This window comes from Cydia fagiglandana, chromosome 13, assembly GCF_963556715.1.
Source record: "Cydia fagiglandana chromosome 13, ilCydFagi1.1, whole genome shotgun sequence".
NCBI classification, from domain to species: Eukaryota; Metazoa; Arthropoda; class Insecta; order Lepidoptera; family Tortricidae; genus Cydia; species Cydia fagiglandana.
The window spans coordinates 11,506,627-11,521,286 of NC_085944.1; the positions used below are offsets into that span (position 1 = coordinate 11,506,627).

The window sequence follows — 14,660 nt, forward strand, 5'->3', positions numbered from 1 at the left end:
ATGATGTATTTCTGTTGCCGCTATAACAACAAATACTAAAAACCGGGCAAGTGCGAGTCGGACTCGTGCACGAAGGGTTCCGTACCATAATTCAAAAAAAAAAACGGTCACCCATCCAAGTCCCGACCCCGCCCGACGTTGCTTAATAGTAGGTAGGCATCATTCGGTCGAATACCGAATATTCGGCAAAGTGGCCGAATAGGCCGAATACCGAATAGTTGCCGAATATTCGTGGCATCTCTAATAATTAGACCCAAGATCATGGACAAAATATCAAGCAAGTGAAGATTATCTTAATCAATTTCACATGTTTGAGAAAGTATTTCAGCGTTGTTTTAAGTATAAAACAACTACTTCTTTTTAAATAAAACGATATCCAAATAAATTATTTACCTTTATTTCAAAAAAATCTTTTCCAATTTTATTAATTAGCATCCAATACCGTCATTTCATAATTATTCGTAAACATTAATTATATATTATTACATTGGTTTGTATAACGTATGTACACTAAAGGTAAACAATTGGTTTACTAGTAGGTACGGCTCTTAGTTTAGTAAATGATGTACCTTACGCTAATTGTTTCAGTAACATTAACTGGTTCTTTGATTTGATTGACATTTACATGGACATATCAATTAATTGAATTCAGAATTTAGACGTCTATAATACAGCAAATTAAAACAGCTGAATAACATGTTCTAATTCTAAATATGCAAATCCCAAAATACGTCTCGGTATGATACATATGACATATAAACACGGAACACATTGATTAAACCTACCAGTTAAAGAGATACAATCTCATTATACTCTTACATAAATAAATATAACCTCATAAATTAGAAGGATGAAACAATAATTACAATTAATTTCTTAACAATAATATCGTTGAGTAAAATCAGCGTAGCAAAAGAGATTCAAATGTGAGGGAAGTTTACCTTAGGTTAAAATTTATGGCATTAGAAATTTGGAGAATACTAGACCGATTCTTCTGCATCATTTGCCATGAATCATTGAATCTCTTTCGCCAAACCGTTAGAAGCATGAGTAACAGGCGTCAACCGTCATCAAATAAAACTTTGTATATTCTGCCTGAAGTCACAGAATAAATAATAGTACTTACTAGGTACAGAAGACTCACTCTCTAACAAAATGTGTCTGTTACGATCAGGACAGATATGGCCGCTAGGTGGCGTCCGCGCCACGCGTGGCTTATGGCTAGCCACCAAAATTGGTGTGGAACGGATGTAATTGTAGTAAAGCGACGAAATCGCGGAGTGAGCCACGCCTGCTGAAGTGTACCGAGTTACTTGCCGGGCCCGACCAGGGCTTCATCCATGAGTTCGTCGTCGGTGATACAAGGCGAGTTGGAGTGCGGCGAGGGCGCCACCAGCGGCGACGGCGCGGGGCTCTTGGCCAGCAGCAGCGCCGGCGACGCGGGGTACACGGGCCGCACCGCCACCAGCCCCGACACCTTGCTGCCCGACGACGACGAGAAGTCCAGCAGCATCTCTGCAGCCTCCTGTGGCGTTGTCGCCCCGCTCCGCGCGATAGCCCCGCTAGCCGGCGGCTTCATACACGAATCCGCACCTTTCCTATCCTCCGAACCCTTCGGCGCGGCGAATCCTTTAGCTATCTCCGTTTTAAAGTCTAATGGCATCAGCGGAAATGTTCCCGCGTAGTCTTTCTCGTCTTTGCTGCGCTGGGGACTCTCGCCTTTTGATATACTCTCGGATACCTTGGAGTATTCTATGGGCCGTTCGGGTTCAATTTTACCGGGCGTAACTGTTTTCGGACTCAGAGAACCCATGTTTAGTAATGGTTTAGGGACGTTTAAGGGGTATGCTGATTTTTGCATAGCCTCGGGGGTTCTCGCGTTCGGATTGTCGTAGTGTGGGAACGGATATTTGCCCTGATCCAGATTACGAGCAAAATCGTTGACCAGAGATCGGCTGTCGTACTGGGAGACGGGGCTGTTTTTATCGGGAGTGTTCTGATTTTTTAACTTGGGTATTTGGAATTTACTGGTGTCGAGGGGCTTGATCAGACCTTCGACTAGAAAGTTAGATTCTTTGGCGGTAGCTTTAAACCTGTCGCCGTCAACGTCGTCTCTTGAACCGCTCGGACTGGAGTGGCGCTCGGACTTAGATGAGAAGATGGATTTTTCGGAATTGCTCATCAGTTTTGTCCGCGCCTTTTCTCGCTCTCGGTCTCTGATGATCTTTGCCATGTCGGTGCTGCTACTTTTAGGAGAGCCGGAGCTGGTTTTCGAAGCGGACTTGGATAGATTCATACCAGCGCTGGAGCTGGAAGATTTTGAATAAGGCACTTTTGGCACGCCGCCGGACCCGGCCGAGGAAGACTCGGAGGGGCTCGTGTTGGCCTTGGGCGGGGTGGAGCCAGGCGTCACGTTGCCCGATTTGGTGGATTGCATCACTTGAGTCTTCTTGGAGGCGGGACCGCTCATGACGCCAGGTTTCAGCCCTGTGTGCGTTTTCGGAGAACCCTGGCTAGGAGGCGTGAGTTGCGGCGAAGACTGTTTACTGGAACTCGAGCTACTGTAATTTAATTTAGAACTATTGCTAGAAGAGTCTTTAGTCCTCGTCTTGTTGATAGTGATCTTCATACCGTCTAAACTAGGCTTCACCATGTACTCCTGATTTTTATTTTCACTGATTTTACTACTGCTACTCGAACTGTTTTTTGATTCTGAGAATTTACTAGACGTACTAGAAGAGCTGGACTTGCTGCCGCCCATTTCGGTTTCGGCGCCGCAGTGCTGGGCGGATTTCAACTTGTCTATCACAGCGCTGAGAGAGCCTTTTCTGTTGCGCGCCTGACTTGGCGCGTTCGACTTGTTCACCTCGACGTTCGGTGGGGAAATGAGAGGCTCACTGACTGGTGTATCACAGGAGATCGGGGTTATCTCTAGCGCTTTGAGCTTCATAGGATTTTTTAATTTAGGACTACTTCTACCTGAGCTAGAAAAAGATAAGCCGGAATGTTTCTTCTCTTTGTCCCTGGAGGTGGACGAGCCGGAGCCGTAGCTGTCTTTGGATATCTTTTTGGAGAGATCGTAGCCCGTGGTGCCGGATTTTCCGGAGGGCGAGCCGCTGGTGGCGGACTTGAGGGCGGACATGCTGGGCTTGCCGGAGCCGGACGAGCTGTGCTTAGGGGACGATATGCTGTGGTTTTTTGGACTCGAATAGCCGGAGAGATGTTTGGGGCTGTTCTGCACCGGCGAGTGCCTCGGGCTGCTGTGGTGGCTCGAGGTTCCGGACGATTTGCCCATGCTCTTCACCGTGCTGGGACTGGGCGACTTAGTTATGGATACGGATCTACCGTGGGTGGGGCTGGGGCTAAATTTTCGCAGGAGCGAGTTCGGGGAGGTGGCGCGCATGGGGGACCCGTCGGTAGGCTTGATGCTCACCGACACCGGCTTGGTCAAGGGGTCCTGCTTCGGAGGGACTTTTTCCGGCGGGCCCATAGAGTCGTCCCGGCGTCGTTTCTTCTTTTTCTCCTTGCCGCGCTCCTCGGACCTGCTGGATTTCTTCTCGGAGCGTATGTCGAGCGACTTGAGCTGCGAGTTGGTGATGGGCGTGATGGTGATGGAGCTGGGCAGCGCGGCGGGCGCGGCGGCGGAGATGGGGATGATCTCGATGCCGGGGCGCCGGTCCAGGCACAGCACGGACGCCAGCGGCGCGGCGGCGGCGTTGGCGGCGCCGATGGGCGTGATGCTCACCGAGGACGGCATGTACGACTTGCCCTCCGTCAGGTCCAGCAGCAGCGACGACGCGCTTCGGCTACGATTTTCTTCTTTTTTCAACTTTTGCCGTTTGTGCTCAGACTTGTGAAAAGAATTCCTGTAAAACAATAATCAGTTTTAATTCTCTTGCATCTACATATACCCTATGATTGATATACTAGTATTTTTGGTCTAATCCAGCGGTCGGCAACCTGTTAGTAGCCAAGGGCCACATAGTAGTTAACGGAGGTGACGCGGGCTGTACTTTGTTAATATTTACGACTTTAGGAGACATTTTCGTTTGTCACTATTACATACAAAATAGCCCAGGCGGCACTCGGGCCGCAAGGGACAGTTTCACGAGCCGCATGCGGCCCGCGGGCCGCAGGTTGCCGACCGCTGGTCTAATCAATTGGTAACAAAGCACCATTAAGATTCCCTGTATCAGTTTTCTACAATGTATAATATGTAACGCAACGAGCTTTAGTAAACTGAATAAGACTTACTTGAATTACACACGCCAATTTCATTGATTTAATTGACTTACATACCCTATTAGGTAGGTCATATTGGACAACGTATACTAAGCAACATAAGAACGTCTTTATAACTTAATTGATCGAAATTAAACTTTCGTGAGACATTCAAGTGAGTGAAACCATTGTCATCTAAACAGTTTCAAAAATGTCTTTTCAAGTGAGTGAAACCATTGTCATCTAAACAATTTAAAAAATGACCTGTCACCTGTCGCCAATAGCAACTAAAAATTCAAGTGATGACCATTGTACTCTAAACAACTTAACTGATATATGATATTCTAAACGATTCGAAACGAACTATGACAAACATACCTCATGATATCCTCCACATCCCCATCATTCGAGTTATCCATATCGGACGACTGCCTCGTATCGGTCGCGAGCGTGTCCGTCGCGTCTATCCCCGACATCTCCACATCCGACGCGAACTCGTTCTGCGACACCGACGACTGCTCATCATTCGTCGAGTTACTATTCATCGTGTTATCATCCTCATTCACATCGGAGTTCTCACTCTCGCTATCCGAGTCTTGTAGTTCCCCCATATTGCCCGGTTTTCCTTTCTTAGGCCCCGTGTGCCAGGGGTCGGAGTCGGATTTTCGCTTCTTCGATTTTCGATCGTCCGCTTGGCTCTTTTCGCCGGAGTCTTGGCACATCATGGAGAGGTGGTGGTGTTGTTGCTCCGAGAGGTATGCACCTAGGAGAGAGAGATAAGATATTTTATTTGAGATAGTCGTATAATTTAGTTCTCTAAACAATGTTTGCGATTGTTTCTGGACCTCTACACCCTTAATTTAACTCGTCTAAGGTTGTTATTTAGGTTGCAGCTAGCTATTTTGAACTTTTTAGTTACTTAATTGATTGTAACATTTGTAACTAAAAAGTTCAAAATAGACGCAGACGCCTTAAACATCAATATTACAAGCGTTTAATAGTTTCAGAATATTAATAAATAAATTAGCAAAATTTAACTATCGAAGATCATCAAATATTGTCGTACGATCGGCCATGGTTCCCGGTTCGTGCTTGACGACGCCCCCAGTCGATGCCACAATAGTCTGTAACGCGGGGCAGTAAGGTCGAGTCTCACCTCCCTGGTGCGGATGGCTGACGTTGGAGGGGAAGAGCGCGCGGCCGGCCATGGTCCCCGGTTCGTGCATGACGTCGCCCCCGGTCGATGCCACAATAGTCTGTAACGCGAGGCAGTAAGGTCGAGTCTCACCTCCCTGGTGCGGATGGCTGACGTTGGAGGGGAAGAGCGCGCGGCCGGCCATGGTTCCCGGTTCGTGCTTGACGTCGCCCCCGGTCGATGCCACAATAGTCTGTAACGCGGGGCAGTAAGGTCGAGTCTCACCTCCCTGGTCCGGATGGCTGACGTTGGAGGGGAAGAGCGCGCGGCCGGCCATGGTCCCCGGTTCGTGCTTGACGTCGCCCCCGGTCGAGGGCACAATAGTCTGTAACGCGGGGCAGTAAGGTCGAGTCTCACCTCCCTGGTGCGGATGGCTGACGTTGGAGGGGAAGAGCGCGCGGCCGGCCATGGTCCCCGGTTCGTGCTTGACGTCGCCCCCGGTCGATGCCACAATAGTCTGTAACGCGGGGCAGTAAGGTCGAGTCTCCCCTCCCTGGTGCGGATGGCTGACGTTGGAGGGGAAGAGCGCGCGGCCGGCCATGGTCCCCGGTTCGTGCTTGACGTCGCCCCCGGTCGATGCCACAATAGTCTGTAACGCGGGGCAGTAAGGTCGAGTCTCACCTCCCTGGTGCGGATGGCTGACGTTGGAGGGGAAGAGCGCGCGGCCGGCCATGGTCCCCGGTTCGTGCTTGACGTCGCCCCCGGTCGATGCCGCAATAGTCTGTAACGCGGGGCAGTAAGGTCGAGTCTCACCTCCCTGGTGCGGATGGCTGACGTTGGAGGGGAAGAGCGCGCGGCCGGCCATGGTTCCCGGTTCGTGCTTGACGTCGCCCCCGGTCGATGCCACAATAGTCTGTAACGCGAGGCAGTAAGGTCGAGTCTCACCTCCCTGGTGCGGATGGCTGACGTTGGAGGGGAAGAGCGCGCGGCCGGCCATGGTTCCCGGTTCGTGCTTGACGTCGCCCCCGGTCGATGCCACAATAGTCTGTAACGCGGGGCAGTAAGGTCGAGTCTCACCTCCCTGGTCCGGATGGCTGACGTTGGAGGGGAAGAGCGCGCGGCCGGCCATGGTCCCCGGTTCGTGCTTGACGTCGCCCCCGGTCGATGCCACAATAGTCTGTAACGCGGGGCAGTAAGGTCGAGTCTCACCTCCCTGGTGCGGATGGCTGACGTTGGAGGGGAAGAGCGCGCGGCCGGCCATGGTCCCCGGTTCGTGCTTGACGTCGCCCCCGGTCGATGCCACAATAGTCTGTAACGCGGGGCAGTAAGGTCGAGTCTCACCTCCCTGGTGCGGATGGCTGACGTTGGAGGGGAAGAGCGCGCGGCCGGCCATGGTCCCCGGTTCGTGCTTGACGTCGCCCCCGGTCGATGCCGCAATAGTCTGTAACGCGGGGCAGTAAGGTCGAGTCTCACCTCCCTGGTGCGGATGGCTGACGTTGGAGGGGAAGAGCGCGCGGCCGGCCATGGTTCCCGGTTCGTGCTTGACGTCGCCCCCGGTCGATGCCGCAATAGTCTGTAACGCGGGGCAGTAAGGTCGAGTCTCACCTCCCTGGTGCGGATGGCTGGCGTTGGAGGGGAAGAGCGCGCGGCCGGCCATGGTTCCCGGTTCGTGCTTGACGTCGCCCCCGGTCGATGCCACAATAGTCTGTAACGCGGGGCAGTAAGGTCGAGTCTCACCTCCCTGGTGCGGATGGCTGACGTTGGAGGGGAAGAGCGCGCGGCCGGCCATGGTCCCCGGTTCGTGCTTGACGTCGCCCCCGGTCGATGCCACAATAGTCTGTAACGCGGGGCAGTAAGGTCGAGTCTCACCTCCCTGGTGCGGATGGCTGACGTTGGAGGGGAAGAGCGCGCGGCCGGCCATGGTCCCCGGTTCGTGCTTGACGTCGCCCCCGGTCGATGCCACAATAGTCTGTAACGCGGGGCAGTAAGGTCGAGTCTCACCTCCCTGGTGCGGATGGCTGACGTTGGAGGGGAAGAGCGCGCGGCCGGCCATGGTCCCCGGTTCGTGTTTGACGTCGCCCCCGGTCGATGCCACAATAGTCTGTAACGCGGGGCAGTAAGGTCGAGTCTCACCTCCCTGGTGCGGATGGCTGACGTTGGAGGGGAAGAGCGCGCGGCCGGCCATGGTTCCCGGTTCGTGCTTGACGTCGCCCCCGGTCGATGCCACAATAGTCTGTAACGCGGGGCAGTAAGGTCGAGTCTCACCTCCCTGGTGCGGATGGCTGACGTTGGAGGGGAAGAGCGCGCGGCCGGCCATGGTCCCCGGTTCGTGCTTGACGTCGCCCCCGGGGTCGATGCCCCCCAGGCCGCAGCTAAAATTTGAATCCAACGCAGAGTATCCTCCGTTCATGTCCTTCGTTGCAGCTTCACGCTCCCAGATTTTCGTCAGTGACCTGAGGGAATAACAAGCGAACATTCGTTATCTGTTTGTTAATTCGGAAGATGGCGCGTCTACCAACTCTGTTTTAAACATCGTCATACTCTTTTCTATTAGGTACATCGAGACCACATCGATACAGAAAAATGTTTCCACAGAAATGTTGACTTTGACCCAGAGACGTATCCACATGTTCCCTAGGCGCGGCGTTGTGTCCGTCAACACAGTTCTACAGTAACCATATTCTCCTAGTACTTTAAACGGCGATGCAACCACAACTGAACCATATGTAGCTTGAGACCTTGTCCGGGGATGAGGCAGCCTTCTTCATCTTGGCGGGTTTTCTCGCGGCAGCTGAAGATTTCGCGCCGGATTTCTTAGCCGCTGCGGGCTTCTTACCGGTGAATGATGACTTTGACTCAACTTTGTATGAGCCGGACGCGCCTTTGCCGTTGGTTTGAACGATTGCGCCGGATTAGACTGCGCTCCTCAGATATTTCCTGATGAACGGAGTCAGCTTCTCGGCGCCAACCTTGTAATGAGCGGCGAAGTACTTTCTGATAGCCTGCAGGGATGAATTGCTTCTCTCCTGATAACTCCTGTTAAGGGCTGATTTGGACGGCGCGCGAACTCGCATGCGATTTTAGTTACATTGCGGACTGTGGATTACGTCCAATTCAACCGACCTATCAAAATCCGCAATGGTATGAAACTCACATGCGAGTTCTCGCATCGTCTAAATCAGCCCTTACGATCTTGGACGTCGTCGGGTGGGTGGGCTTCGCCTTAGGCTTCTTAGCGCCGGCGGATGCGGACGCCTTAGGCTTCCTCGCGGCCGTCGGCGGCGCGTGAGCATCGGCAGCAACTGCGGTATCGGCCATATTTAAACCCGAAATAAGCAAATATGTAAGAGTTTAATAGGAGGTATTACTGCAATGTTCTGCCGCCAGAGTACAGCACTAAGCTAGTAGAGCACATACACTGTGCCTTAAACTGTTTTTAAATAAGTTTTCACAGACAATAAAATAGTATGACATTGATACATCAAGGCGATTTGTTAACAAGGGCCTACCGGGAAACGCGAAAATCGTAGTTTAGCTATCTTAGCCTCTTTATCGCTCGAATATGCAATAGTGCTGTGCAAGAGTGATAGAGGCTAGATAACGAAATTTCGATTTTCTTGACGCGGAGATTATGATAGATAGTGGTAGTGGCGCCCCCTACGCAGAGTTTTGCGTAATATTCCCTATTAATACAAAATATTCGTCGCACGAACGGCGCAAAGAGAACACGAACGCACGAACGTACAGCTCAACTGGGGATGATTTTCTACTAAAAGCTTTAAATTGATTGTAGGCGTACCTCAATGTGATGGGTATAGAGTGACTCTTCTGCAGCACCCTCGTGACGTATTCGTCCACGTGTTCCCGCGGCGGGGCTCCGAGCGTGTGCACGCTGGCGCGCGGCGCCGCGGCGTCCGCCAGCTCCAGCTCCACCGTCGCCATGCTCTCCTCCAGCGGGTGTTCGAGGGAGACGGATATATGCTCCCAGGTTAGCGCGCTCACTTCGAACATCACCACATTTTCTAGGTCCATTGCTGAAAGAAAACATGTCGCATTAGCAATGCCGAACTTAAAGTTGGTCAAGCAGATCTTGTCAGTAGAAAAAGGCGGCAAATTTGAAAAATGTAGGCGCGAAGGGATATCGTCTCATAGAAAATTTGAATTTTGCGCCTTTTTCTACCGACAAAATTTGCTTGACCATCTATATAATGTTTCACTGATTCACTCGCTTGAGCGGTTTTTTTTATAAATTTTAGTGTTATTAAGTATAAGCCAAGAGAATTTAGTATAGACGCGTATTGTCAGTTTTGTAGTGACAGTAAATTTACTGCCGAAAACGAGTGGTCAATACTACTAGATTCCCAATTTCTATCGCTTGTATTCAAAAAATAGCACTCCGCCGTTTTCCACAGATTTTCGAGCGACGAAATCGAGTGCTCGAAATACAAAAATCGGCCTGGAGCCATAGGCTTAATAGACTAGGAATCCTCTAGACGGAGCTTAGAGCAATTATTTCATAAAACCGATGCTGCCAAAAATACTGGGGTGCGGGGGACGAGGTGAGCGAGTCCTGTGCCGTGATGGGTCCGTTCAAAGACACGGACGTCACACAAAGACACTTGACTCGAGTGAAACTACCGTATATTTGTGACAGAGGGGGTAGCGCTACTATTCTCAGTCTGGAGGATGCATAGACTAAGAATCAACTAGACCGAGTTTAGAGCAATTTTTTCATGCAACCCATGATGCCAAAAATGCGGGGGTGCGCGGGGCGAGGTGAGCGAAGTTCCGTGTCGTGATTGGTCCGTTCAAAGACACGGATGTCACACAAAGACACTTTCGACTCGAACATGGAGTAAAATTACCGTATGCGTGACAGAGGGGGTAGCGGGACTATACTCAGTCTGGTGGATGTCTTGTCTGTGGGTTCCCAATTTCTATCGCTTGTATTTCAAAAAAAAGCACTCCGCCGTTTTCCAGATTTTCTTGTGCTCGAAATTCAAAAATCGGGCCGTAGGTGGTCGTCTGGAGCTCACCGTGTCTCGGCTGCGGGCGCACACAGCTGGCTATGAGCGCGTTGAAGAGCGCCTGCTGGCGCAGCGCGGCGAGCAGCGTGGGCACGTGCGAGGGGTGCGTGAACGGCACGCTGCGCACCATGCGGCCCGTCAGCGCGCCGCCCGAGCACAGGAAGTAGCACTGCGTCTGCTCCGGCAGGCTCTGGGGTAACGACCAAATTAAGGGCTGATTTAAGGTGACAGTCCATTTCCAACGACAGCTGCATTACTGTTCATTTTAGTATGGAAATTGACAATGACAGCGACGCGTTCAGTACGGGGAGTGCAGCTGCGGTTAGAAATGGAATGTTACCATTAGACGGCGCGCAAACTCTCATTCGATTTTAGTTACATTGCGGACTGTGGATTACGTCCAATTCAACCGACCAATCAAAACCCGCAATGGTATGAAACTCGCAGGCGAGTTCTCGCATCGTCTAAATCAGCCCTAAAATTATATGTCAATGGAAAGATACAGGATTTAATAATTGGTTACCCCTTTGAACGTCACGCCTTTCGTGCGCGGCGCGTCATCGTGAACCTTGTCGGAATGCATGAAGGTTGATATTGGGCTGTAGCTGCGCGCTTCAGTTGACGTCTTTAGCGGTAAAAGGGTTGAGCAAAAACATATTTCTTAGTTGTGATAAACTAAGAAATATGTTTTTGCTCAACCCTTTTGTCAGTGACATGCAAAGGCGGAAAAATCTGCAGCAGGACATTCTATTATGTCGAGTTGTTATGGGAGCACATCGGAATTTTTAGAGTTGTACCAATAACGTAAAAATTAACAGAATAAGGACCAAATGAATTAAGAAGCATAACTTTGGACTCTAAATGAAACCTTTATTGTGCAAAGCTTTGTGGTTGATTGACATCCTGGCCTGGTAACCTAGAGATAAAGAATACGTAGTAATTTCTGCTCACCACAAAAAGTCCCTTGCTGAGGTTAAGCTCGATGGTTTTTCCTGGCGTGAGTTTGTTGTACGCTTGCTGCGCCACCAGACCCAACATCGGTATCGGATTGGCCCAATCGCCCGCTATTTCCACCTGAAAACACAGCTTCATCAATGGAACTCTTATCTCTCTACAGAAAAAAAACAAATTATTAATTGAGTTTGCTGGTTTGAAAGGGTAGGTTTTGACATATCACAGCTTGGCTTGCATTAAAACCCTCAGAAAACTTTCGAGGGAATGCTGCTTGGAGTGTGTGGGTTAGTTAGATCGTTAGGCGTTTTCAAATAGGCGTGTATAACAGGGAATGTTGGTTGGTTGGTCCGGGGGTTACGTAATTTAAAAAATATCATGTAGTCACCTCCGTTGTGGCATGAATAAGCTTGGCTAAGCCAGTGCACAGCGGTGTGGGCTGAGACAGCTTGAGAGTAAAGCAAGCTGGCAACATCGCGCTGTTCTGAGGCACCAATTGCGCGTACATCGCGCCGTATGCGTTATTTCTGCAACAAATTCAAGTATATTATATACATACATATGTGCCAGAGGTATGGTACGGAGTCCTTATAGCTCTACTGCAAAGTCTCTATGGTTCTGGTTATAGAACGGTGACCATTGGAGGCGTCACGTCCAAGAACTTTAAGTTCCAGAAGGGGGTACGACAGGGATGCATTATATCTCCCATACTATTTAATATATATGGGGAGTATATAATGCGACACACCCTTGAAGGTTGGGAGGGCGGTGTGAAAGTCGGAGGAAAACTTATTTCGAACCTTCGCTACGCGGACGACACCACCCTCCTTGCATCGTCCGAAATGGAAATGGCGGAAATTCTCAAACGACTTGAAGAAACCAGCCGCAGAATGGGGCTCGAGATAAATGCAAGAAAGACAAAATCTATAATCGGCATGGCTAAGACAGCAATGACCCAATTCGGCAAAATATGGAGAGACAGGAACATTTCGAACCGAACTAAAATACATCTCGTCCGCACACTTGTCTTCTCCGTAGGGTTTGAGATGGAGCCGCCTGGTGATTTGAATTTAAACTAATCGCTACGACAACGTGTGCACCAGCCGGCTCCGTTCATATTGATCACTGTGATGCTAGTATGTTTAGTAAAACCAATTTATTGAACTTAGTTCATCAAAATATCCAAGGATTTACCTGTAAGGAACACGAAATTGATTTGTTTATACAGTACTCGAATATTGACATTCTCTGTATAACTGAGCACTGGCTTAAAGGTCATGAATTTATGTTTAATTTCAATAATCATAGTATAGTAAGTTCATTTTTTAGGAGATCTTGCAATCGCGGCGGGTCATTGATAATGGTAAAACATAATTTAAAAAGTAAGGAGCGTAAAGACATTGTTGACATGTCTGTGGAACGCCTTATAGAACTTTCTTGTGTTGAATTGGAACAATTTATAATTATATGCGTGTACAGGCCCCCATCGGCAGACTATAACTTATTCGAATCGGTCATAGATGAAGTACTTAGTAGTGTTTTTGGAAGTCACAAAAATATAATTGTATGTGGTGATTTCAATATTAATTTGCTAGAAAATTCGCCATTATGTGGAAGGTTACTAAATACTTTTAAATCCTTCAATTTAGTCAATTTATTTTGTGAACCCACTCGAGTCACAGCAACCAGTGCTACATGTATAGATAACATCTTTAGTAATAATGACGCGATTAGTAAATCTGTTATTAACAACCTAAGTTCTGACCACTGTGGACTAAAAGCTTCTTTCAGCGGGAAAACTGAAGAAATTCCTCAAGACACTTTGTGTAGGCCGATTTCTGAAAGTCGCCTAGGTTTATTCAATCGTAATATTACTAAACAATTATGTTGTCTTTCATGTACCCAGGAAAACCCTGACTGTTTGAGTTCCGAGTTGTTTAATTGTATTAAAAAGGAATTTGATGCCTGTTTCATTCAGAAAAAGGTGCAAGGCAAGGCTAAGACTAAATTTAGCGACTGGGCTACACCGGATATTCACGAGAAAAGACGCCGGCTCTACGACTTATATGATTTAAAGGCAACTGATAAAAGACCGGAATTTCTGGAGTACGTCAAAAATTATTCTAAATCTTTTAAAATGTTGTGTGTCGCCGCTAAAGCCGATTATTTGTCGAAAAAGATCCTAAATTCCAGCGATAAAGTCAAAACTGTATGGCAAGTTATCAGTAATGAAACTGGAAAACGTAAACTGAAGGATCCGCACTACAACCTACGAATTGCTGACACTTTAGTAAGTTCCGACCGTGAAGTGGCAGATCATTTTGAGCGGTTTTTCTCGAATATCCCGGTAGAAACAACAAGATCCCTTAATTCATCGCCAGACGTCGCTGAAGAAATTTTGAAGACAAATGTGGCAGAATGTACAGAAATCTTCAAATTTTCGTATGTCTCATCGAATATAGTTCTTAAGACTTTTAGGTCTTTAAATTTAAAGAAAACAGAAGATCTTTGGGGCCTGTCTGTCAAAGTATTAGATTCCATCATTGAGTCAATTACACCATACTTAGCTGAGATTTTCAACAGATGCATTGATGCTGGAATTTTTCCAGATATTATGAAACATAGCAAAATTATCCCTCTGTTTAAATCAGGAACGAGAACAGATCCCACGAACTTTAGACCGATTTCAATACTACCGGCATTAAGCAAAGTGTTCGAGAAACTTATTCTGAATCAACTATTGTCACATTTCAACAGAAACAAACTGCTTGACAGCAATCAATTTGGTTTCACCAAAGGTCGATCAACTACTGACGCCGGTGCGGTACTTCTAAAACACATCTTTGATGCTTGGGAAAAAGCTCAAGATGCTGTTGGAATTTTCTGTGATCTGTCAAAGGCATTTGATTGCGTTGATCACGAAAATTTAAAGAGAAAATTAAGCCGCTATGGGATAAAAGCTAGTGCCCTTGACCTGGTCTCATCGTACCTTTCGGATAGAACTCAGCGAGTAGTTATTAATGGAACTCAATCGGCGGGGTCCCCGGTAGCCCTCGGAGTGCCTCAAGGTTCAATTCTTGGTCCCTTCCTGTTCTTGGTATACATTAATGACTTACCAAAAGTTGTGCAAGATAGATATGATATAGTGTTATTTGCAGATGACACTTCCCTTATATTTAAAGTGGACAGAAAGGAAAATAGCTTCGAGAGCATTAATGACGCGCTATCTACCATTGTAAACTGGTTTACGGCAAACAATTTGCTTTTGAACGCCAAGAAAACCAAATGCATCAAGTTTACGCTACCTAACGTCAAGCAGGTAAATA

General features: G+C 48.4%; 1 protein-coding gene across 1 annotated transcript in view; it reads right to left on the reverse strand.

The window, feature by feature from the left end:
* Nucleotides 1-381: 381 nt before the first annotated feature.
* LOC134670250 (mediator of RNA polymerase II transcription subunit 1) overlaps nt 382-14,660 on the reverse strand; it is a 34,531-nt gene continuing 20,252 nt past the window's right edge. The window contains exons 7-13 of the mRNA XM_063527980.1: nt 11,723-11,861; nt 11,335-11,457; nt 10,393-10,573; nt 9,156-9,390; nt 7,622-7,809; nt 4,600-4,984; nt 382-3,866 (exon numbers count right to left, since the gene is read on the reverse strand). Coding sequence (XP_063384050.1) covers nt 1,310-3,866; nt 4,600-4,984; nt 7,622-7,809; nt 9,156-9,390; nt 10,393-10,573; nt 11,335-11,457; nt 11,723-11,861 — 3,808 coding nt within the window. The 3' untranslated portion in view covers nt 382-1,309. The remainder of the gene's footprint in view (nt 3,867-4,599; nt 4,985-7,621; nt 7,810-9,155; nt 9,391-10,392; nt 10,574-11,334; nt 11,458-11,722; nt 11,862-14,660) is intronic.